Source organism: Neovison vison, chromosome 11 (assembly GCF_020171115.1).
Source record: "Neovison vison isolate M4711 chromosome 11, ASM_NN_V1, whole genome shotgun sequence".
Taxonomy (NCBI): domain Eukaryota; kingdom Metazoa; phylum Chordata; class Mammalia; order Carnivora; family Mustelidae; genus Neogale; species Neogale vison.
In genome coordinates this window covers 91,527,788-91,553,761 of record NC_058101.1, presented here as the reverse complement: position 1 = coordinate 91,553,761, position 25,974 = coordinate 91,527,788, and the positions used below count along the sequence as shown (strand labels likewise).

General features: G+C 39.2%; 1 protein-coding gene, 1 long non-coding RNA gene and 1 other non-coding gene across 3 annotated transcripts in view; 2 read left to right on the top strand and 1 right to left on the bottom strand.

The window, feature by feature from the left end:
* Positions 1 to 19,229: 19,229 nt before the first annotated feature.
* Positions 19,230 to 22,200, top strand: LOC122889204. The gene is made up of 3 exons (XR_006380842.1): positions 19,230 to 19,602; positions 19,852 to 19,896; positions 20,105 to 22,200. It is a non-coding gene; the product is annotated as an uncharacterized LOC122889204 (long non-coding RNA).
* LOC122890814 lies at positions 19,651 to 19,781 on the top strand. The gene has a single exon (XR_006381235.1). It is a non-coding gene; the product is annotated as a small nucleolar RNA SNORA24 (small nucleolar RNA).
* The window catches only part of PRSS12 (serine protease 12), an 80,274-nt gene continuing 74,864 nt past the window's right edge, over positions 20,565 to 25,974 (bottom strand). Inside the window, exons 12-13 of the mRNA XM_044224124.1 lie at positions 24,115 to 24,395; positions 20,565 to 22,709 (exon numbers count right to left, since the gene is read on the bottom strand). Of these exons, the coding sequence (XP_044080059.1) occupies positions 22,402 to 22,709; positions 24,115 to 24,395 (589 nt within the window). The 3' untranslated portion in view covers positions 20,565 to 22,401. The remainder of the gene's footprint in view (positions 22,710 to 24,114; positions 24,396 to 25,974) is intronic.

The window sequence follows — 25,974 nt, the reverse complement described above, 5'->3', positions numbered from 1 at the left end:
CCCCTTCCAATTTCCCTCAACTCCCTTCTCCTCTCCATCTCCCCTTGTCCTCCATGCTATTTGTTATGCTCCACAAATAAGTGAAACCATATGATAATTGACTCTCTCTGCTTGACTTATTTCACTCGGCATAATCTCTTCCAGTCCCATCCATGTTGCTACAAACGTTGGGTATTCATCCTTTCTGATGGAGGCATAATACTCCATAGCGTATATGGACCACATCTTCTTTCTTCATTCGTCCATTGAAGGGCATCTTGGTTCTTTCCACGGTTTGGCGACCGTGGCCATTGCTGCTATAAACATGGGGTACAGATGGCCCTTCTTTTCACTACATCTGTATCTTTAGGGTAAATACCCAGGAGTGCAATGGTAGGGTCATAGGGAAGCTCTATTTTTAATTTCTTGAGGAATCTCCACACTGTTTTCCAAAGTGGCTTCACCAACTTGCATTCCCACCAACAGTGTAAGAGGGTTCCCCTTTCTCCACATCCTCTCCAACACATGTTGTTTCCTGTCTTGCTAATTTTGGCCATTCTTACTGGTGTAAGGTGGTATCTCAATGTGGTTTTTGTTTGTTTGTTTGTTTGTTTCAATTTATTTATTTTCAGAAAAACAGTATTCATTATTTTTTCACCACACCCAGTGCCCCATGCAATCCGTGCCCTCCATAATACCCACCACCTGGTACCCCAACCTCCGACACCCCCGCCACTTCAAACCCCTCAGATTGTTTTTCAGAGTCCATAGTCTCTCATGGTTCACCTCCCCTTCCAATTTACCCCAATTCCCTTCTCCTCTCTAACGCCCCTTGTCCTCCATGCTATTTGTTATGCTCCACAAATAAGTGAAACCATATGATAATTGACTCTCTCTGCTTGACTTATTTCACTCGGCATAATCTCTTCCAGTCCCGTCCATGTTGCTACAAAAGTTGGGTATTCATCCTTTCTGATGGAGGCATAATACTCCATAGTGTATATGGACCACATCTTCCTTATCCATTCATCCGTTGAAGGGCATCTTGGTTCTTTCCATAGTTTGGCAACCGTGGCCATTGCTGCTATAAACATTGGGGTACAGATGGCCCTTCTTTTCACGACATCTGTGTCTTTGGGGTAAATACCCAGGAGTGCAATGGCAGGGTCATAGGGAAGCTCTATTTTTAATTTCTTGAGGAATCTCCACACTGTTCTCCAAAGAGGCTGCACCAACTTGCATTCCCACCAACAGTGTAAGAGGGTTCCCCTTTCTCCACATCCTCTCCAACACATGTTGTTTCCTGTTTTGTTAATTTTGGCCATTCTAACTGGTGTAAGGTGATATCTCAATGTGGTTTTAATTTGAATCTCCCTGAGGGCTAATGATGATGAACATTTTTTCATGAGTCTGATAGCCATTCGTATGTCTTGATTGGAAAAGTGTCTGTTCATATCTTCTGCCCATTTTTTGATGTGTTTGCCTGTTTCGTGTGTGTTGAGTTTGAGGAGTTCATTATAGATCCTGGATATCAACCTTTTGTCTGTACTGTCATTTGCAAATATCTTCTCCCATTCCGTGGGTTGCCTCTTTGTTTTTTTGACTGTTTCCTTTGCTGTGCAGAAGCTTTTGATTTTGATGAAGTCCCAAAAGTTTATTTTCGCTTTTGTTTCCTTTGCCTTTGGAGACGTATCTTGAAAGAAGTTGCTGTGGCTGATATCAAAGAGATTACTGCCTATGTTCTCCTCTAGGATTCTGATGGATTCCTGTCTCGCGTTGAGGTCTTTTATCCATTTTGAGTTGATCTTTGTGTACGGTGTAAGAGAATGGTCGAGTTTCATTCTTCTACATATAGCTGGCCAGTTTTCCCAGCACCATTTATTGAAGAGACTGTCTTTTTTCCACTGTATATTATTTCCTGTTTTGTCGAAGATTAATTGACTATAGAGTTGAGGGTCCATATCTGGGCTCTCTACTCTGTTCCACTGGTCTATGTGTCTGTTTTTATGCCAGTACCATGCTGTCTTGGTGATCACAACTTTGTAATAAAGCTTGAAATCAGGTAACGTGATGCCGCCAGCTTTATTTTTGTTTTTCAACATTTCCTTAGCGATTCGGGGTCTCTTCTGATTCCATACAAATTTTAGGATTATTTGCTCCAGCTCTTTGAAGAATGCCGGTGGAATTTTGATCGGAATGGCATTAAAAGTATAGATTGCTCTAGGCAGTATAGACATTTTAACAATGTTTATTCTTCCGATCCAAGAGCATGGAATGGTCTTCCATCTATTTGTGTCTTCTTCAATTTCTTTCATGAGTGTTCTGTAGTTCCTAGTTTTATTCTTTTGCATGTAGCTGTCCAGTTTTCCTAATACCATTTATTGAAAAGACTGTCTCTTTCCCATTGCATATTCATGCCTCCTTTGTCATAGATTACTTGACCATAAAAGCCTGGGTTTATTCCTGGACTCTCTATTCTCTTCCATTGATCTATGTGTCTATTTTTTGGCCAGCACCATACTGTTTTGATTACTACAGCTTTGTATTATATCTTGAAATCTGGGATTGTGATACCTCCAATTTTGTTCATCTTTTTCAAGATTGCTTTAGATATCTGAAGTCCTTTGTGGTTCCATACAAACTTTAGGATTATTTGTTCTAGTTCTGTGAAAAATGCTGTTGGTATTTTGATAGGGATTGTATTGAATCTGTAGATTGCTTTCAGTAGAATGGAGATTTTAATAATTCTGGTTCTCCCAATCCACAAGCATGGAATATCTTCCATTTGTTTGTGTCATCTTCAATTTCTTACATCAGTGTTTTATAGGTTTAGGATTTTAGTTCTAAAAAAGGAATGTTACAATTTTTCTAGATTCAGCTCAAGAGAAAATTTTTCAGAGAGAATTATACAAGTCTTGCCATTTGTTTGAGAATCAAATAGGAATCCATTAATGAATTAATGAATATAAACTTCTAATACCAAGATTGTGAAGATAGTAAAGACTATTACAATTACAAATATGGACCTATAAAGATCAGTTTCAAAGTTTGTCATAAAATTTTCTTTGTGAAATGATTTCCATTGTAAGATTTAAAATATATCCCTCAATGGGGGTGGGGGGGTAATCACACTTTAAAATTTTTGGCAAAGACAGAGGTTAGGTGTGCCCAGGACCAAAAAAACACTTATCATTTTTGTTTTAAAATACTGACTTATGGGGCACCTGGGTGGCTCAGTCAGTTAAGCATCTGTCTTCGGCTCAGGTCACAATCCCAGGGTCCTGGGATAGAGTCCCATATCAGGCTCCCTGCTCAGCAGGGAGTCTGCTTCTCCCTCTCCCACTCCCCTTGCTTGTGTTCCCTCTCTAGCTGTCTCACTGTGTCAAATAAATAAAGAAAATCTTTTTTTTAAAATACTAACTTAAAATTCATTTTTCCTTTTGAACATTGTTTTTAATTTCCCAGAATTTTTTTTTTCGCTTTTATCATGCCAGCTTCCTCATTCAACAAACATTCATTGAGCATGCACCATGAACCGAGTACTGCTATAGCTAAGATGAATATGATTATATCCTTGTCCTCTGGTAGATTGGGCAGAAATATTTTATTCCTCCAATACAATCATTGTCTACTTTGATATACTCCACATTAAAATACATGTCAACTTAAATACTTCAGACAATAGGAAATGAATTAAATCTTTACCTGATTAATTCAGTATTTTTAAAGACTTATACATCAAGTTCAAATATAAAAAAGGTCTGTGATTTTTCAATCATATTCTTAGAATCTACATCTAGGGGAAAGTCGTTCCTTTCTAGTAGAATCTAAGTCTCCAATATTTACGATGAATATTAAACAAAACTGGAGTCCAGAGGGTAGCTGGTAGACCCATTATATATGATGACATTTTCATGTTATTATCTATACATTCACTTATACTTTCATTGACAATAATGTGTTTAAGTTAAAACATTCCAGGGTTTTAAGTAGACTTAAATAATAGGGTAACAGAGCCACCTAGTGGCATGTTCTAAAAATTGGTTGCTTCTTAACTTTTTCATTCCATTAAGTTTATCTTTTCACTAACATAGATATTTATAATTCTTATGGATGACAGATCATAAAAATTTTGGGTCTGAGGGGTGCCATGGGGCTCAGTCAGTTAAGATTTGACTCTTGACTTCGGCTCACGTCATGCTCTCAGGGTCGTGAGATCAAGTCCCACGTCAGGCTCTGCACTCAGCTCAGAGTCGGCTTGAGATGCCATCTCTCCTGGGGCTCCTGGGTGGCTCATTAGGTTAAAGCCTCTGCCTTCAGCTCAGGTCATGATCCCAGGGTCCTGGGATTGAGCCCCACATTGGGCTCTCTGCTCAGCAGGGAGCTGCTTCCTCCTCTCTCTCTGCCTGCTTCTCTGCCTACTTGTGATCTCTGTCTGTCAAATAAGTAAATAAAATCATTTTTAAAAAAGAGAGAGAGATTCCTTCTCTCCCTCTCCTTCTGCCCCTTCCCCTGCTCATGTGTGTTTGCACTCTCTCTCTCTCTGCCCTCTCTAAAAAATACAAAAAATCTTTGAAAAAAAAATGGGGGTCTAAGTACTAAAGTAACTGTTTGACATCATGAAACATCTATGAAGTGTATTACAGGAGAAAATAAAAACAGAATTTTAGCAAATGATTATTAAATTTTCAAATTGCTTTAATATATGTATATAGCTTACATTATATATTTTACAAATATAGTTTATACTCTAAGACAGTAATAAGACCTTCCATTTTAATGTACTATATTGCCATATTCTTACATAAATCATCTTCTTTTGCATAAATGCATGCAAGTCCTCCCCAAAAAGTGCCTCATTAGTAAATATACCAAAGAGCAATGATCACAAGCCACCTGGGAAGGGATAAAAGAAAAAGCTGGACTTTTGAGATTTTAAATACTTAATGAAATATGTGTACAACTTCTTATTGACATGTGCATTTCTACAGCCAAGCCAAGCAATCACTCTTGAGGTGATGAAGTCCAGTTTAAGATCAGAGAACAACTGGGCAACTCCACAACTTGTTATGTTAAACAATAAAGGGCTCAGTATGCTGCTTGCTATACTTTCCAATAAATATACACACTACAGATGTTTCATGGTGTCATTTACTCTAGCACCCAAGCTCCAAACTTCCTTTGACCCACCATTACCTCGAAATTCATTAATTCAACTAACATTTTCAGGTCCCGCACTACTCCATTGTGATATCATGGCTCCTTATCTAGTTTAAATTCCATAGCAAATCAATATGACCACAGCCTTCATCGAGTCCCCTTCCCACTGCTCACCTTGCTTACTTTCTTGGCAAACCTCAATCTTAATTCCAACTCCTCATCAGCTTTACACCTATACCTATGCAAACAAGATTGATGTGGAGAAAATATACAATCACACTAGTATTTTAATTGAAATGAACTTAAGTTCCTTATGAGAAGTCAAGTGGCTCCTGAATGTGTCCCAGGAGTCCTACATTTCCTAGTCTACTCACACTATTTCTTGACTATACCTTCTCCTCCCTTCTCAAATATCCAAAACTCCCTCCCCCAACTTCTCAGTTGATGACCTTACTTTCTATTACTGTGGGGACATTAATATAAAAGAATATTCAAAAGGTCACACTACCACATCACTCACCTACCAGCATCGACACCCATATACTCCTGTTTCTGTAGATGAACTTGCTGGAACCACCATTTTAGGTCAAATCCTATTCTGTGCATAAGATCCCACAAGCAATTGCATAAGAAATTCACCAATCTCTCCTACACCACCTATTGTCCATTTCCACTGGATCTTTCCCATCAGAACACAAGCATGCTTTACATTCTCCCAATTTCTTACTTTATTAAGAAATAATCCACTCGTCTTTTTCCTTTGTTTAAAATTCAAGTATAATTAACATATAATGTTGTATTGGTTCAGGTTACAATATAATGCTTAAACGTTATATTAGTTTTAGGTGTACAATAGAATGATTAAACAATTCTATACATTTCTCAGTACTCATCAAGATAAATGTACTCTTAATTCCCTTTATTTATTTCACCCATCCCCCCACCAACATCCCATCTGGCAACCACCAATTTGTTTTTCCTATTTAAGAGTCTGTTTTTCGGTTTGTCTCTTTTTTCTTTGTTTGTTTTGTTTCTTAAACTCCACATTTCGGTGAAATCATATGGTTTTTGTCTTGCTCTGACACACTGCACTTAGTCTTATATCCTCTAGATCCACCCAAATTGTTGATAATGGCAATATTTTGTTCTTTTATTACTAACACTCCATTTTATATTTATACCACCTCTTCTTTATCCATTCATCCACTAATGAACACTTGAGTTGCCTTTCATATTTTAACTATTGTAAATAATGCTGCGATAAACAGGGGTGCATATCATCTTTTTGAATTAGTGTTTTTATTTCCTATGGACTAATGCCCAGTAGTGGAATTACTAGATCATATGCTACTGGATCCATGGTCAAAGGAGCAAGACTGCTACAAAGCAAAGGTCAAGCAAAGCTTTAATTCGTGCCAAGCATCAAGAGTCAAACTGACTGGCCAGGGACTTCTCTTGCAAAGAGGCAACCACTCCCTGCCTTACAGACTAACTTTTATAGAGCAAAGGCCATGTGGTTGGGCCTGGAGACACACAGGTGGCCAGTAAGATTGTAACACCCAGAGAAAGCTGCACAGTCATGCTAGGTCCCACCCGGGTGCCAACTGAATTACAATTCACCTCATAGTAGCTATTTGAACTAGCCTATCACCTTGGTCAGAATTGGCGCCCAAAAGGTGGGTCCCACACTCCTTGGTAGCTAGAGAGACAGTATGCCCACTCTACTGATTGGATGTCTCCACCTGACCCAACTCATCCCTGCATTTGGGACATTATCTCCACCTGACCTGACCTACCCTTGTATTTGGGCTTTGTTACCTGGGATTGGTTTCCCGGACTTGCTTTTAAGTAAGTTGGGGGGGGGGGGCAGGGTCAATTTAAGTTTACTGCATAAACAACCAAATGGCTGTTCCACCAAGGTGGGGCACCTCTGGCTAAATAGGCCCTTACAATGGTAATCCCATTTTTTAAGTTATTGAGGACATTCCATACTGTTTTCCACAATGGCTGCACCAATTTGCTTTCCCACTAACATTGCATGAGGGTTCCTTTTTCTCCACATCCTCACCAACACTTGCTATTTCTTGCAGGAAATTTTTTATTTTATTCAGCCTTTTTTTTTTAATTTTAGCCATTCTGATAGGTGTGAGGTGATATATAATTGTGACTTTAATTTGCATTTCTCTAAAGATTAGTGACGTTGGGCATCTTTTCATGTGTTGGCCATCGGTATGTCTTCTTTGGACAAATGTCTATTCGGGACCTCTGCCCATTTTCTATGGGATTACGTGGGGTTTTTGGCATTGAATTGTATAAATTCTTTATATATTTTAGACATTTACCCCTATTCAGATATATCATTTACAAATATCTTTTCCTATTCAGTAGGTAGCCTTTTTGTTTGGTTGGAGGTTTCCTTCATTGTCCAAAAGCTTTTTATCTTGGTATAGTCCCAGTACTTCTTGCTTATGTTGCCCTTGTCTGAGGAAACATATTTAGAAAAGTGTTTCTATGGTCAAAGGAATTACTGTCTATGTTTTCTTCTAGGAATTTTATGGTTTCGGGTATCACATTAAGGTCTTTAATCCATTTGAATTTATTATTGTGTATGGTATAAGAAAGTAGTCCACTATTCCCAGCATCACTTACTGAAGAGACATCTTACCTCCTTTGTCTAAGATTAATTGACCATAAAAGTGTGAGTTTATTTCTGAACTCTGTTCTGTCCTTGTCTTTTCATGCCAGAACCATACTGTTGTGATTACTATGGCTTTGTACTGTATCTTGAAATCTGGAATTATGATACCTCCAGAAAAAAGAAAAAAAAATAGTCCTCTCCTGATCCCCATCCCTCTCCAGATACTGCCCCATTTCTTTTCCCTTTTCTAGCATAACTCTGCAAATGGGTGACCCAAATCCATGGGCTCCAATTCTCTTCCCATTCTCTACGAAGCTGTTCTCAACAAGATCCCAAATGACCTCCATATTGCTAAATCCAATGGCGATTTCTCAACTTCCATCTTATTTTATCATGAACATGAATCATCTTTTATTTGAAAATTTTTCTATTTGACTTTCAGGATACCACATGCCAATTGCTCTCCTCCTTACCTCAATTCTCAATATCCTTTGCTGGTTCCTGCTACTCTTTCCAGTAGGTAAGTGTTTAGAATGTACAAGGGCTCAGTCTTTAATCCTGTTTTCTTTTTTTTTTATTAACATATAATGTAATATATGCCCCAGGGGTACAGATCTGTGAATCATCAGGCTTACACATTTCATAGCACTCACCATAGCACATACCCTCCCCAATGTCCATAATCCAGCCACCCTATCACTACGTCCCCAACTCCCACCAACCCTCAGTTTGTTTTGTGAGATTAAGAGTCTCTCATGGTTTGTCTCCCTCCTGGTCCCATCTTTTTTCATTTTTTTCCTTCCCTATCCCCCACAACTCCCCACCCTGCCTCTTAAATTTTTTATCTATTTTCTATCTATCCTTTAATCCTGTGTTATTAGCAAAAAATCTCATGGCTTTAAATGCCTTCTACACTTTGACAGCTCCCAGCCCATTCCTCTCCCCAGATCTCCATACTCCTATATTAAATTCCCTACTCCAAAATTCTACTCAGATGTCTAAAACATATCTCAAACTTAACATATACAAAACTGTGCTCCTGCATATTACTTCCCCCAAAACCCATGCCTGAAGAAGTCATCCCCATCTCAGCAAATATTCAAAAAAAAACCTTTGAGCTATTTTTCTCATATTCTATATCCATTTCTCTTATGACCTAAACCAATTATCAAATTCTGTCAACCCTATCATAAAATATATCAAGAACTGAATCATTTGTTTCCTCTACTGGGATCATTCTCTCTCATCGCCATTCTCTCACCTGTATCACTGCACTAGCCTAACTGGTTTCCCTGCTCAAACCCTATCCCTAGACACTATGCATCTTCTCAATAGAGCTTTGAGGGAAAAAAAATCATAAATCCTAAGTCAGATCATGCCCCTCCTCTACTCAAAACTCTCCAAAAGCTACCAAGTTCACTCCAAAACAAACAAAAAACTACAACAACAACCAAAACAAAACAAAAACCTAAAAATCATTTAATGATTCATAAGGCTCTAGGAAAGCTATTACCTTTCTAACTTCACTTGCTAGTTGGTTACCCCACTCCAGCCGAACTGGTCTCATTTTTATTCCTTGAACATGCCACGTATATGAGTTATTAATTGCTGAATAACAAACTATTCATACATGTACTTATTTAAAACAGTATTATCTGGTTTAGTTGGATTCCCTGCTTCAGTGTCTCTTACAGACTGCACTGCAATCAACATCTGAGGCTGTAGTCATTCCAAGGCTCAACTGGTTAAAGATCCACTTCCAATCTCACTTACATGGTTGTTAACAAGACTGACTTCCTCAGGGGCTATTGGTCTGACAGCCTCAGTTCCTTACTGGGTGTTGGCCAGAGACCACTCTTTGTTCCTTGCCACATAGGCCTCTCCAATGTAGCAGCTTGCTTCATCAGAGCAAGCAATCCAAAAAGACAAGAAAAGGAATGGTAGCAAAAAAAAAAAAAAAAAGTCAGTCTTTTATATCATAACCTCAGAAGTTACATCTCATCACTTTGACACTCGAGGGAAGGGAATTACATAAAGGAGGGAGTAACATGATGTGGCAATCACTGGGGGTCTTGTAAAAGGCTGTCAATCACATCAGGTATGGTGCCACTCAGGAAGCAGTGGACACCTAGGATATTCTTCTTCCAGGAACATCTGTGGCTCAGTTGGTTGAGTGTCCAAATCTTGGTTTGGGCTCAAGTGGTGATCTTCAGTTGGTGGGATCAAGCCCCACATCAGGCTCCACACTCACATGGAGTCTGCTTGATATTCTCTCTCTCCCGTTGCCCCTTCCCCCACTCACGCTCTCTCTCCAAAATAAATCAATCTTTAAAAAAAAATTCTTCTCCCAGATATCAACATGTTTTATTCCTTCACTTTCTTCTAGTCATTTTGACCTAATATCACCTTCTCAAGGAGATCTGTCCTGAATTCTTTTTTTTTATTATAATTCATATCCTCACTGCAAACATTTCTCATCCCCTTCTTTATTTTTCTCCACAGCACTGGCTGACCCTAAATTTTCATGTAATTTACTTATTGTGGTTGATTTCTATTTTTGTTAATTTAGCTAAGCTAGTACTGTAGTTCCATTTCCTTGCCTAAATAGTTCCAGGTTATCATAGGCCACAAGAGACATTTTGTATAGTAGCTGGGAGTGAAACAGCTGTCATATACCTTCACATTTCAAGGTCAGTTTAGAGCATGAGGCAATGTTATGGATTATGCAAATTGTCACTTAATCTGCTAGTTCATTTTGTCCATGTGGGGCTGCAGCCAGATCTGTACCTTCTTCAACTTTTGACAGATCCCATTTCAACTTCTGCAACTCATGGGTCTGTGACAATGGACCAGCTCCTCCTAGAGATCACCTCTCTTATCAAAGTTGAACCTTGCAAGCATGAAGAAATCAATGCAGATTCCACTCTACAGTTTCATGGATTTTAGTTCATTGTTGCAGTTGCCAGTTTTCCTGATTCTTCCACTTGACAGCTATGTTTGACCTTACACTTGATATATCAATATCAATATCCTAGTAGTTCTGCTCCTCTGATATAACTCTAATACTCTTATTATGTCTGTTTTGTACTGCTAAAATATAAACTCCATGAGTAAGAAATTTTGTCTGTTTACTGTTCCTGCCCCAACACCAAGAACAGGGCTCAGCATACAGTAGAAAACCACATGGTAGGAACATTAAATATTTAGTGATGAACAACTTTTAAAAACAAAGACACAAAAAATAAATATTAAAGATGGCAAGAAAGGGAACAAGCCAATATTCACTGATGCTCTGGAAGAAAGATTCTTTTTTTCTTTTTTTAAAGATGTTATTTATTTGACAGAGATCACAAGTAGGCAGAGAGGCAGGCAGAGAGAGAGGGGAAGGGAAGCAGGCTCCCCGCTGAGCAGAGAGCCCAATGCAGGGCTCGATCCCAGAACCCTGAGATCATGACCTAAGCTGAATGCAGAGGCTTTAACCCACTGAGCCACCCAGGTGCCCCTGGAAGAAAGATTCTTGTAAAAAATAATTAAGAACTGAGATTTGGGGATGCCTGAGTGGCTCGGTCAATCAAGTAACTGCATTTGGCTCAGGTCATAATCCCAGGGTCCTGGGGTTGAGCCCCACATTGGGCTCTCTGCTCAGCAGGGAGCCTGCTTCCCCTTCTGCTGGCCACTTTCCCAGCTTGTGCTCCAATCTCTCTCTGACAAATAAATAAATAAAATCTTTACCAAAAACATTAAAAAAAGAAGAACTGAGATGTGTCCTAATGGATGAGTAGGAAAAATGAGAAATATAGGTTAAAATAGCATGAACAAAACTAAGAATGGGCATGCTAAATGTAACATACATTGCAGTATGTCCAGAGATTAGACATTTAGCCTGATAAGAAGTAGGAACCTATTACAACTTCTGTAGCAAGTGACTAACCTGAAGAAAACGGTATTTCAGGAAATTTAATCTTTCAAAAATATACTGGGTTGACTGGAAAGGAGGAATTTAAAAAGTAGGAAGATAGTTCAAACATGCTATCTTTGGTTTGTCCTAGATTAAGACAATAGAGGATAGGAAAGGAAAAGGTAAATCTAAAAATAATTGTCCAAAAAGTGGTAAGATGGTAACTGCATTAATCAATAGTGGTGTTCAATGATTGTTCTGATTCTTATTCTTCTAAGCACAGAGTGGGATTCCATTTCTTCATCCTTTCAAAGTTAGGTGTAACTGTGCAACTTGCTTTTGTCCACGCAGTATGATGCAATGAAGACTCTCACTTCAGAATGGAAGCCTTTAAAAACATGTATGTGATTCTCTATTTTCCCTTCTCCCTTCCTGTTGCCTAGAAACATTACAAATGGTGAAGGCCTCATTAGCCTGAGTCTCTAACATGGAGAACACCACAAGTAACACCCGCTGTCTTAAACAGCAAAGATTTTAGATTGTTTGTAACTGTAACATAAGCTCATCCATTCTTACATTTTGATGTGTGTCAACAAATTTTTATATTCCCCCCTTTATGAGATGGAGTTTAATTTCTCTCCCTTTTTGTGTGAGCTGGAATTAATAACTTACTTCAAACAAGTGATACCATGTTAACTTCTCAGACTAGGTCAAAAAATCATTGGTACTTCCTCTCTTGGATCACTCACTTTGGGAGAAGCCAGCTGTCATACAATGAGGACACTCCAGTAGCCTAAAGGAAATCCACAAGCTGAGGATGAGACCTCCTGCCAACAATTAACATTAACTTGCCAAGCTTATAAGCAAGCCACCTTGGGAGAGGATCCTACAGCCTCAGTCAATATCTTGACTGCAACCTCATGAGATACATACACTAAGACAGACTGCTCTTGGATTCCTGATCCACAAAAATTGTGAGATAATAAATCCTATTGTTTTAATCCATGATGCTTAGGCTAATTTGAAACACAGTAATAACTAACTAATACATTGACTAATACAGAAATACACTAAAAATTGAAAATGAAGGATGGGGGGCACCTGGGTGGCACAGTGGGTTAAGCCTCTGCCTTCGGGTCAGGTCATGATCTCAGAGTCCTGGGATCGAGCCCCATATCGGGCCCTCCACTCAGCGGGGAGCCTGCCTCCTCCTCTCTCTTTGCCTGCCTCTCTGCCTACTTGTGCTCTCTGTCTGTCAAATAAATAAATTTTAAAAATCTAAAAAAAAAAAAAGAAAGAAAGAAAGAAAGAAAATGAAGGATGGAGAGAAATCAAAGATGACTCCTAGGCTTTGAGTTTTGAATAATTTGCCAATATCACTGATTATAAGTTACTCAATTCCACTGAAGTTTTTAGGCAAGGCTCATGTCTACATAATAAACATTTGAGAGTCCTGTAGATGTTTAACAACTGAACAAAGTGTTCAGAACCAAAAACCATATTCCAGTAGAAATAGAGGAGAACTCTCATTTCCTCTCTCCTAGACATTGTAGTTTTATTACAATTTTCTTAGCATTATCACATTGCTAGTACAAACCAACTGCAGGCTTAGGTTCCCTGAGTATCTTAAAATGAAAATACATCCACAGGCCATTTCCTGGTATTTTCTCCCACTCATTTCAACATTCATGAGAGATGTGCAGTTGTGTTAATTTTGCTTCTCTGAGGATTACTATAGTTAAAACCACAAAAGGAAAAAGGAAATAGAGTAGGGAGAAGTAGCATAATTGAATAATGAGTATTCTATAATGAGCTGTTTCATTTAGTGTATCAAATGAGGACCAAAGCATTGTCGCACCATCATTTAGAGTTCTAACATTGCATTCTACCTTTAAAATCTTTAAACCAACCTTCATTTACAATAAATTTTTAAATTCTATATATTATTACATGTCTACTGAGTATTCTAAGTCTTAAAGATTTGGCTGAAACAGTGGCTAAATTCATTAGGTTTCATCTCAAATGCCCACAAATATGGATTATCACTATCTCAGCCACAAATTTCGCACTAACGGTATATAGAAACCATCACTAAAGCACAACTTGTCTTAAAACAAAAATAAAAGATTAGAAAGTTATGATTGTTTTATTAAGCTCTATTTTAAAACAGTTCTAGGTTTACAGAAAAGTTGAAACAATGGTACACAGGAGTATCCCTCATCCAATTTCCACTACTCTTAAGATCTTACAATACTATATACATCCGTCACAACTAAGAAGTCAACATTGGCACATTACTATTAACTAAATTTCACACTTTATTCAGACTTCACTAGTTTTCCAACAATGTCCTTTTTCTGCTTGCAGTTTCCAGCCAGGATACCCCATTACATTTAGGCATTATTGGTCATCTCCTCTGGTGTGACAGTTTCAAAGACTTCTTGTTTTTTAAAACCATGACAATTTTGAGTACTGGTTAGGTAACTTGTAGACTGTCCATCAATCTGATTTTGTCTGATATTTTTTCTCATGGTTTGACTAGGGTTAGGGCTTTGTGGAAGAATAACACAAAAGCGGTAAAAAATGTTTTCATCACATCTTACCAAGGAATACACTATCATTATGACTTCTCACACTCTGTTACTATTGATCACCTGGTCTAGGTAGTGTTTGCTCTATTTCTCCATACAGCTATACTTTCCCCCTCTTGTCTTACCCTACCCTTTGAAAGCAAGTCTCTAAGGGCAGCCCATACTCAATTTGGTGTTGGAGGAGAGAAAGGAGATCAAACTCCACCTCCTGGTAAAAAATAGCTTTTCAAAATAAATATAAAACTTTCTCAATTCCTTAAAACATATACTGATTGCCTCAAAGCATTCCATAATGCAATTCCATGCTTATTTAATATGAGTCAGTCTGACAGGCACTTTATTTTTTTTATTTTTTTTTTTAAGATTTTATTTATTTATTTTTTGAAGGACAAAGATCACAAGTAGGCAGAGAAGCAGGCAGAGAGAGAGGAGAAAGCAGGCTCCCTGCTGAGCAGAGAGCCCGATGTGGGGCTGGATCCCAGGACCTGAGATTATGACCTAAGCCGAAGGCAGAGGCTTTAACCCACTGAGCCACCCAGGTGCCCCTGACAGGCACTTTAAGTAAGAGTCAGACACAGTCCTTCACAGGGAGTTTATAAAATAATAAAGATACCACAAGAAAAATCCAAGTACTATAGTGTGTCAAAAAAGGAAATCAAATTCAGTTAGAGTAATGAAAAGTTTCAAAGAACAAGGGATATTCAAGCAAAGCACTCAAAACTGAATAGTATTTTTACACCTGAAAATATATTAAAATTGAACACCCATTTACGACTAAAAACTGAACAAGGTGGGATGTATAGAGGGAATATATGTCAACATAGTAAAGGCCATATATAATAAGCCCACAGCTAATATCATATTCAATGATGAAAAGGTAAAAGCTCTTCCTCTAAGAACAGGAACAAAAAAGGATGCTCACTCTCACTACTTCTACTCAACATGGTATTGAAAGTCCTTGCCAAAAGAAATTAGGTAAGAAAAATAAAAAAGGCATCCAAATCAGAAAGGAAAAAGGAAAAGTATCATTTCTTGCAGATGACCTGATATTACATATAGAAAACCCAAAGACTCCACCCAAAAAGAACTGTTAGAAGAAATGAATTCAGTAAAGTAGCAGGATACAAGATCACTATGTAAAAATCAAGTATACTTCTATATATTAATAATGAACTATCACAAAGAGAAAATAAGAAAACAATTCCATTTACAGCTGCATCAAAAAAACAAAATACTTAGAAATAAATTTAGTGAAGAAGGTGGAAAACCTTGGTTTACTGAAAACTATAAAACACTGATGAATGAAACTGAAAATGATGTAAGTAAATATAAAGATATTCTGCATTCATTTATTAGAAGAATATTGTTTAAATGTCCATACTATGCAAAGCAATCTACAGATTGCTGTCGGTCTATCGATTTGACAGATCTCTGTGAAAATTCCAAAGGCATTTTTCACAGGATTAAAACAAACAATGCTAAAATTTGCATGGAACTACAAAAGACCCCAAATAGCCAAAGCAATCTTGAGAAAGAACAACAAAGCTGGAGACCTCTTGCACCATGGCTGCTAACTATATTACAAAGCTATAGTAGCTAAAACAGTAAGAAATCAGCATAAAAACAGACACACGGGGGCATCTGGGTGGCTCAGTTGGTTAAGCACCCAACTCTTGATTTTGGCACAGGTATTTCATGATCTCAGGGTTGTGAGATCTAGCCTGACATTGGGCTCCATGCTCAGCAGGGAGTCTGCTTGAGATTCTCCCTCTCCCTCTGTTCTTCCCCTCTCTAACATAAATTTTAAAATCTTTTAAAAAAATAAACAAAACAGATACATTGATCAATGGAACAGAATAGAGAGCCCAGAAATAAACCCATGCATATATGGTCAGTTAACTTACAACAAAGGAGCCAAGAATATACAATGGGAAAGGACAGTCTCTTCAATAAGTAGTGCTGCAAACACTTGACAGTCATATGCAAAAGAATGAAACTGGACTTCTGTCTTACACCACACACAAATGAACTCAAAATGGATTAGACTTGAATGTAAGCCTGAAACCATAAAATTCCTAGGGAAAAACATAGGTGGTAGGCTCCTTGACAATGATCGTGGTGATGATTCCTTGGATCCAACTCTAAAAATAAGCAAGTGGGACTACATCAAACTAAAAAGCTTCTTCATAGCAAAGGAAATTTTCAACAAAATGAAAAGCCAACCTATTAAATGGGAGAAATTATTGTAAATCATATATCTAATAAGGGGTTAATATACAAAATACATAAAAAACTCATATAACTCAATAGCAAAACATTAAACAACCCAACTTAAAAAATGGGCAGGGGATGTGAACAGACTTTCTTTTTTAGATTTTTCAATTATTTACTTGAGAAATAGAGTGTGTGCAAGCGAGAGCACAAGCACGGGGAGCAGCAGAGGAAGAGGGAGAAGCAGACTCTCTCCTGAGGAGAGACTCTGAAACCATGACCTGAGCCAAAGACAGATGCTTAACCAACTGAGTCACCCAGGCATCCCTAGATATTTTTCCAATGAAGACATAAAGACTGCCAACAGACACATGAAAAGATCCTCAACATCACTAATAATCAGGGAAATGCAAATCAAAATCACAATGAGATATCATCTCACCCCAGTCAGAATGGCTAGTATCAAAAAAACAAAAAACAAGAAACAAAACAAGAAATAACAAGTGTTAGCAAGGATGTGGAGAAAAGAAAACCCTTGTGCACTGTTGATAAGAATGTAAATTCATCCAGCCACTTGGAAAACAGTATGGAGGTTTCTCAAAAAATTAAAAGTAGAATTACATATGCTCCATCAATTCTACTGCTGGGTATTTATCTGAAGGGGGAAAAACCCTACTAACTCAAAAAGATATATGCATCCCCATGTTGAATTCCTAACCGCCAATACCTCAGAATATGACAGTATTTGGAGACAAAATCTTTAAAATGGCAATTAAGGTTAAATGAAGTCATTAGCATAGGCCCTAATCCAAAATGACTGTGTCCTTTTAATGAGATTGGGATTCAGAAGCTACAGAGTGCAAAGGATCTGAAGATACCGACAGAAGAGAGCCATCTACAGGCCACAAAAAATCTAAAAACAAATCTGTGGACACCTTGATCTTGGAGTTTTAGTCCTATTCTGTGGCATTTTGTTAAGACTGCCTTTGCAAATACAGATGGTTAGAGATTCTAAATGAAATCTACTTTGGCAAAACTATGCACTGTGATTTAGTATTTAAACTTTGTTATTGAATCGTACCTTCCCTTCATTAGTGAGATGCAGTAAGATAGAGAAGAAAAAGGGTGATGGGGTGCCTGGGTGGCTCAGTGGGTTAAAGCCTCTGCCTTCTGCTCAGTTCCTGATCCCAGGGTCCTGGCATCAAGCCCCGCATCCAGCTCCCTGTTGAGCAGGGAGCCTGCCTCCCCCCTCTCTCTCTGCCTATGTGATCTCTGTCAAATAAATAAATAAAATCTCAAAAAGAAAGAAAGAAAAAGAAAGAAGGAAGGGAAGGAAGGAAAAGGGCGAGAGAAGAGCCTCAGAAACAACTTCAGTTCTTTCATGTTAGAATTTATTTCCTATAGGGGCGCCTGGGTGGCTGGCTCAGTGGGTTAAAGCCTCTGCCTTTGGCTCGGGTCATGGTCCCAGGGTCTTGGGATCCAGCCCCGCATTAGGCTCTCTGCTCAGCGGGGAGCCTGCTTCTTCCTCACTCTGCCTGCTTCTCTGCCTGCTTGTGATCTCTGTCAAAACCTTTAAAAAAAAAAAATATTTCCTATAAACTTATCATTCCAACTCTAACCATAATAGCAATTTTTGCTCCAATTAAATTATTTCCCCCCAGAACAGCATGTAGGGATTTCATGAAGATCTGTAGAGGTCTACTATGGTACTTTATTCACCAGGCCTCTTGATACAATCCTTCCTGCGGCAACAAACCTTCCCAGAGGGTCCACTACTACCCCAGAACGTCGCCTGGAACCTCCCTTTCGCTTCATAGAAGAGGACAAGGGAAAACAGGAAATAAATTTAATAGCAGTTAATAAGCACACGTCTCGGACTAAGAGTATTCCCAAATACTTTTAATTCAACTTTACAATAGGTGACTCTATTTTTCTTTAATTGCACCCTCAAAGAATGTACAGCAGGGAGATAAGACTCAGGCGCCCGCTTTCCAGAGTCAACCGCGCCCAGCTGCGGCCAGATACGAACACCACACTGTGGGTCCGTCTGCAAGGCGGGAAATCAGAAAAACACATAAATCTCCCGTAAGCTCTCCTGCCCCAAGTCCTTTGCTCTGTCTAAGCTTGTGTTTACAGACTCTTTTGGCGCGGCTTTCCGTAACGAGTGTAAATACTCCTAAGAGATTAGACCAGAAAAAAGAAATAGGTGGGGGGGAAAAAAAGACTGCAGATCACTGACACCTGCGCTTCAGGAACAGCAATTCCAGCGGAAGACCAAAGTCCGGGATAGTTCATTAACAGACAAAAAAAATCAGCTAGTTACATATATATTCACCCACCTAAAAATTTAGAAGCTGAAAACTATATAACGTTGTGTTTTGGTAACTACGGCAACTTCAAACATAACTACCCTAAAGTAAACAGTAAACAAACTTTTCACCTTCCCAGTCGGCCGGATATCAGAGAATCAGGATTCCCTAGTCTCGCGAGAACTTCTGACTCCTGTATGCGCGTGCGTCAGAATCAAAGAGCTGGTGAGCTGCCCAGTCCCCCCAACGGGCGGGAGAGGTGGAGCAAACTCTGAGAGGAGGGAGGGGCCATCAGGAAGGGGTGGAATCTTGGAGGGGCCGTGAAGCAAGGAGCGGAGGGGAAAACGCGTGCGCCCCGCCCCTCGCGGCGCTTCCCCGGAATAGCGTCACTAGCTCTATAAGAGAGCGTGCGCCGAGAGAGCGGGCCTTTTACATCCGGGAAGCGTCGGGGGTGGCTTACGTTATTAAGGTAGGCTGTCGTGGTTTGTGGACCACGGTGGTAATTGAGGCAGAACTTTTTGGCTTAGTTAAAATGCAGGAGTTTCAAGAGTCTTGTAGTGGTAGGTTCACTTCAGCTGTGAAAACCTCTAGGTTTGAAAACCTGAGGAGACTTAGGTGTTCATGAGGTCACGAGGCGGCCACGTGCAGCCCTGGCAGCCGAGTCTAACAGGCCGAGCGCGCTCGGGTCTTGGGCCCTCGGGCAGAGGCTCAAAGCACATGGCGACTTCGGCAAAGGTCGTGAATTCCGCTGTCGGTGTCCAGTGGCCATCTTGAAACTGCTTCGACGGTACTCCCCCGTTTAGATCTTAGATCTAGGTGAGTTGTGTCTCGCTGTGCATGCGCATCCGTTATCGGATTGTGAATCTCCATGTATCTTTGGGACCTGTCAGCTGTGGCAGTCTCCCTTCCTAGCCATGGAAGAGCATATTCTTGTTTATTGGCAAAGCTGTCACCATTTAATTGGTATCAGATTCTGACTTGCACAAGTAACATTCTTCACTTACAAAAACTTGGAGGGTGCTGGGTTTCGGGCACACATCTAACTATTGGTTCAAATGTTTCCAGGACGCAGAAGTAATTGTTCCGATGGAGGATAGAAAACGTGACCTGGTAGGTTCCTTTTTATTACTATTTCGTAGTTAGTCTGAAACCCTTAGTGCTAAGGAATTGAAAGGCCAGAATTGGCCCGTTTTTGCTGTTACTTTGTAATTGAAAAGGAGTTAATAGCCAACTAAATAGAAAGTAACAGTTGCTAAGACTTCAGGACCCTGATGTGAGTACAGATCAGTGTTACAACGTTGGTTATCTTCTCTTGCAGGTAATCCAGAAATGCCATGTGGTATGGGTGAAGTCCTGTTTGTTTAGAAGCCTGTGTCGCACTGCCAAAAGGTGATTTTAAATCTCAACAGCTTGGGTATTAAGTGGCGAATGATATTCTGGAAACTGTCAGGGTGGTGTGTTCGATATAGGTCTGAATTTTTTGCCTGTAGCCTTTAAGTAGGGAATAGGTGAGCACTTCCTTGCTTGCTATAATTAAGTAAAATGCTTGCTTTGACTGGAGAATCCGTGTTCTCTGACTAAATGATAAGGAGGTGGAAAGGTATTTGTTACTGCAAATAATAAAGACTACCTCTTAGGGTAAGAACTGGTGTTGAAATAGTATGAATGAGTATCCTTGTGAGGTACTACGGTATTTGGAGGGAAACAGCATTAAAGGCAGATACCCCTAAGGGACAGCACAGTCATTTTGTACCACACAAAAGATTAAGACTACTATGTAAGGTGAACAAGTATGCACTTTATTCACACAAATGTGCACAGAACACTTGTGTCTTTTAAAAGTCACATTTAATGCTTAACAAGAAAAAATTAGCTATAATAAAGACATACATTATGAACCAAGTATTCAAGTTTGAGCAAACTGTAGGCTGCCTGTTCACTCTCTGTCTTTAAAGTGTCCGGCCTCTGGTTTTAATAAAATTTCAATATAAATGTTCCTTGCATCTGCACTATAGTTTAATTAGAAAGGTGGCCTGTGCGACATTTCAGTAGAGATAAATTTCCTCTCCTGTATTGCACATTTTCTCAAGCCCTTGTGCAGGTGTGCATTGTGTAGCTCTGTCATCTCTGTAAATGGGAATGCTTTAAAAAAATTCCTTTATCAAAAATCTTGAGCTTTCAGAAAAGATTTAATGTTCTGCCTGATAACAGCATTGCAGTTCTGTACACTATTAAAGCACCTTTATGATAGCACCAGTTTTTTACAAAAAGGACACAAGTGGATGCAGTGGAGAAAGTATTGAAGTCCCGTTCATGTGGATTTAGCCTTTGAAGAGGATTACTTAACTGATCTTGATCCTAAAGTTCACACTGACCTTTTTACCTGTCTTAATGCATCTATTTCTTGGATATACAAAAACTGTTTAAACCACCTAAGGGCTCTTCATGTTAGCAATCATAATCTGGTGGTGATTGCTTAGGGAGCCTGAGGGGCATGCCTTCTGTGTTTGAGCAGAGCTTTTTTGCTTTGCTATCAGGAATGTCCTGAAAGGGTACATGCTAAGCAGCTGTCCCTTACTGGTTTGGGAAATAGCCAAAGGGGAAAATGGCCTGCAGACCGCAGTGGAGGGAGGAAAGAACATTATTAGTACTGGGTCAGTACTGGATCCCACGGGCTTACCTTGGCCTCTGGGTGTGTTTCTTACCAACCTTTTGTAAATTATCAGTGAGGTGCATAGTCCCTTAATGCAGGGCCTGGCACATAGGTGGTATATGAATTAAACCAGTGGATACAAGTTAGTTTTTTTCCCACTACATGAGCAGAGAAAGCTTTTTTAATAGTTATTTTTACTAGCTGGGACAGGACAGTAGAAATCTACATGTTTTGGTCATTACAAGAAAGTTGGCAATAGATGGCACTCTTCAGTCATGGTACAGCAAATTGGCATGATGCCAAGGAAAAATAAAGAAAGCTGTAAATCTTAGGGTAGCTGAAAGTAACTGCTAGAGGATGTTAACAAATAAGATGGATAAATTAAGTTGTACATCCCAACAATTTGAAGGCATTCCTGACTCTCTGGTATTCCAAATTTTGGTAGGTAACTAGAATATGTTGCATGGTACAAAGGCTTCATTCAGGAATGTCTTGTGACTGATCCTGTTCCAGTTTGGGTTTATAATGGATTCCTTCACCTTTTTGGCCCTTGATTTCCTCATTTATCAAAGGCTACAGAGATTTCATTGTGGAAATTTCTCAGTCTTGAAGAAAATCTGAGCTTAATTACACAATACTGTTTTTAATAAACTGTATTGATCCAATTATAAACTCGAAAGCCAAATGAAGACCGCCTTATTGCACAACTGACATACAGTAATCTCTGGAGAGTGATGAGAATAAAGATTCAACAATGCTAATCAAGAATAATTAGTACTACACTGAGGTATCTAACAAAGAATGTTCACATCACAAATTTCTCAAGCAGCAATGGTGTACATTATTTAATCACAACACAAAAGCAGGAACATGGCTCTCATCCCCATAAGTTGGCATCTCTGGTTGAGTGCTAATGTAGAGGTTGAAAATTTCCAACATTCCCTTCAGATTTCTGTGAAGAATTATAATTTGGTGACACTTTTTATCCAAGGTACAAAGGCTGAGACTTTGGTATAGACACCAGGTGAATCCTTGGCTCCACAGCCATACCCCCAGGAGGTCACCCCATATACAACCCAACTCTCTCCTGACCGAACACACATGAGTGGTCCTCCACTGTCTCCCTGGCAGCTGTCAACACGTTTCTGTTCCTGCAGATTTCCAGCACAGAGCATTCTTCCTGTAAACCGACCCTTATAACGTTCTTCACAAAACCTCTTGGGAAGCAGGGGGATGGCTGCTTGTTGTAGAGTTCTTGAATAAGCTTTTCCTAGTCAGACCAAATAATCTGAATTAGATGACAGCTAAAGACCTTACAGAAAACAGTTAAGTGAACATTTAATATTCTTAAAAATAAAGACCTTACTATGATCTAGTGTAGTTTAAATAAGTGATAACTTTATGTATAGGACATAAAGTGGCAAGAACTACTCTAAATACAAGCATGGCATTTCATAAGGACTGAGAAGCAAAAAAAAAAAAGTTTGACCATTGGAGGTTAGTGTACTCTGCTGGCAAGCCACTCATTGTACAGTGACTAAAATGTAGAACTGATTCTCTCCACGAGTCTTTTCTTGGATGTAAGTTCCATTGTTTTTTTTTGCACCCTATTTACTCAGTTGGAATAACTCATAATAAAACATTGTGTGAAACTGACTCGACTTCATCATTTCTGTTAAATTATGTGTCTATAGGAAGGTAAATGAACCTTCCCTCATGAATTGTAATGGATATAATTAAGCCTTCCCAGAGACTCAGTTTGCCTCATAGATGTCCGTAGTGTACAGAGAAGGCATGTACTCTAGATTTGATAATTGTATCATCCACAAAGTGTCTTGCTTTCTGCAGCTATGAAATAATGCAATTACAAAGCCCATATTTTGTGCAGTGTGTGATGAACAGTGTTTACTAAATAAAACACTGAAATTATCACACATAGAACTACTTCTTTGATGGTCTTTCAAGAGTACAGTGATCGGTGTTGGTCATTTTTAATGGAAAGCAGTCAACCTATCGCTGCTTCCTCAATAGCCATTTGTGAATCATTACTCGATCCAGGTAAGCCCCACATCTGTTTCAGGGGCCATCCTGAACAAGCACTAGCTGATATAATTCTGTAGCAAAGGCAGTCCAGAAAATTGTTTGCCTGACTGAAAAATGAACATCTTGCTCTAGCTTTGGGGTTGGGAGTGTGGGATCTCCACTTAAAAGCAGCTGTTCTTTTGTCTGTTCTATATTTAGAGATTTTCCATAAAATTGAGCTTGATAATAGCCTTCATTACAGAAAAAGCAAGGCCATCACATACCAAAGCCCTCTGCTGGTGTAGCTATATCATTGTCCTGGAAAAGTTAAAATAGTCAGCCAGGCACAGGTGTTGGGAGTAGGGTCTTAAAAATTGGTTTCCTCGGTCTCCCTGCTAGTCTGGAACGGAGAGTACAGGATTCTCTATCCTATAAGGCAACTGAATTCTGTCAATTTGTTCTAATAATCATGGTAACAGTACCCTCAGGATATGAATCCAAATTATATGCATGCAGCACACACTTGGCAGAATTTCTAAACAACTAAGCCTGAACCCAGATTTTCATAACCATTGTACACCTAAAAAGTACTGATAATCCCAGACCCAAGAACAAGCCCAGGTCTCATTTGTTCTTTGTATTATCTACATTACCTGTGTCTCCCCATCCTGTTATGTGACAGTTGGAGGCGGTTTTCTGTGGCCTCTCTCTCCGGAGTGGCAAACAGGCCGGCAAAACATGGCTGCTAAATTTAACACATTGCTCTTCTGGTCCTTCTAATCTAACCAGAGCGATGTCATAGTCACTGCTGTCAGGTCGATAGCCCCGATGAATCACAACCTGCTGAACTCCGATTTCTTCTTCAAATTCTTCTGGCACCAAAGTATGATAATCCCCAACCCTAATAGCATAGTTCCTTGTGCTGTTACCATACCTGAGGGGCAGAGAGTAGTAAGCGGTTGGAAACAACTCTCAGGGACAGTGGATTGAGCTACTTTCTTCCTAGTCATTATCCCCTTCTGTAAGTTTACCCTTTCCAGTTCTCTGAGCCCACCACTCTTCGGTTGTGTACTTCAAACCCATTTCATCGCTTCATTTCACAGCTTAATCCAGGTTCCCATGTAATTGTTTTCTGAGAAGAAGCAAATGTGGAGCACACGTAGCAAATAACAGCTAATTGTTAACTTGTTATTTTCCCATCATGAAAAAAGATGAAAACAGGAACAAACAGTATAGAGTAAAATTACTGTCTTGTATTTGCTGTCTTTGTTTTTCTATCATTTCTGAGATGTTCATCAGAAAGCTCCTGGAGGGCAGAAATCATCGCTGGTCTAGCTTTGTATTCCTCAAAGCACTTAGCTCAACCCACTTGACTCCTGTTTCCTGTGAACTGAATGCAAACCAAAACTGTATTTTCAGGGTGACATATATTCAGTATATTCTCTCAAATCTGTCCAGATGTTATACAGATCTGATTTAAAACTGCAGTCTACCCTTTGCCCTCCAGCACTCCCAATATCCTTATTCTCTCTTTAACACCACTTTCTAACAGGCCATCTGAGTTACTATTACATTTGTAGCTCTGTCTCCCTCTGCTTAAACAAGAGCTATCCACGGGCAGGAATCTTTATGTTCACTGATGAATCTTAAACACCTACAACAGTGATCCCTGTTAAGTAGAAATGCAGCATATATTTTGATTCAGTAAATGAATGTATATTTTTAATGTGTCTTTTTCCCTTAAACTATTCAATTTAAGTAGAAACAATATTTACTAAATTGAGAGTTCTCAGCTTATTTTTTCAACCACATACCTTGATTGTGGTGCATCGACCTGAAGCAGTTTCCCAACCTCAGCACTACTGACATAGGAAACCAGATAAATCTCTTGTGAGAGAAAGGCTATTCTGTGCATTGTAGAATGTTTGGAAGCATCCTTGGTCTCTCTTCACAGGGTGGCCAGTAAAGCACATGCACACACCCCTCAATTTTGACAACCAAAAATGTCTCCAGACATTTCCCTATGTCCTCTCTGGTGCAAACTGGCCACAGTTGAGAACTACTGACATAGACTACATGATCCACCTCACTTCCCGATTACTTCCTCTTTCTCACTTAAGATTATATAGCACCTTGCTTACTTACCACCTACCATTACTTAAAACATTCTTGATGGCTTAATTTCCAAAATGCCCTTTAGTCCCCTAACTTTCTTACCTCCTCCCATCGTGATACCCAGAACTGGTATTCACCAAATACTACACATTTTTAAAGTCTTGATTTCAAGCATTTCCTACTTTACACCTCCCATTTTTACAGTTTTAACAGCTCTATACTCTTTCAATCCCATTAGACTTCAATCCTTTAATCCCACTAGTTTCATTTACTGCAATCTCACACCACTTATGATTTCCCTTTTTTACCAGGCTTGGATTCCACAATCACTCTTTTGCAAAAACTCAGTCCTTCATTCCTTTCATATGTGAGTTTCATCAACTCAGCTCCTACTTTGG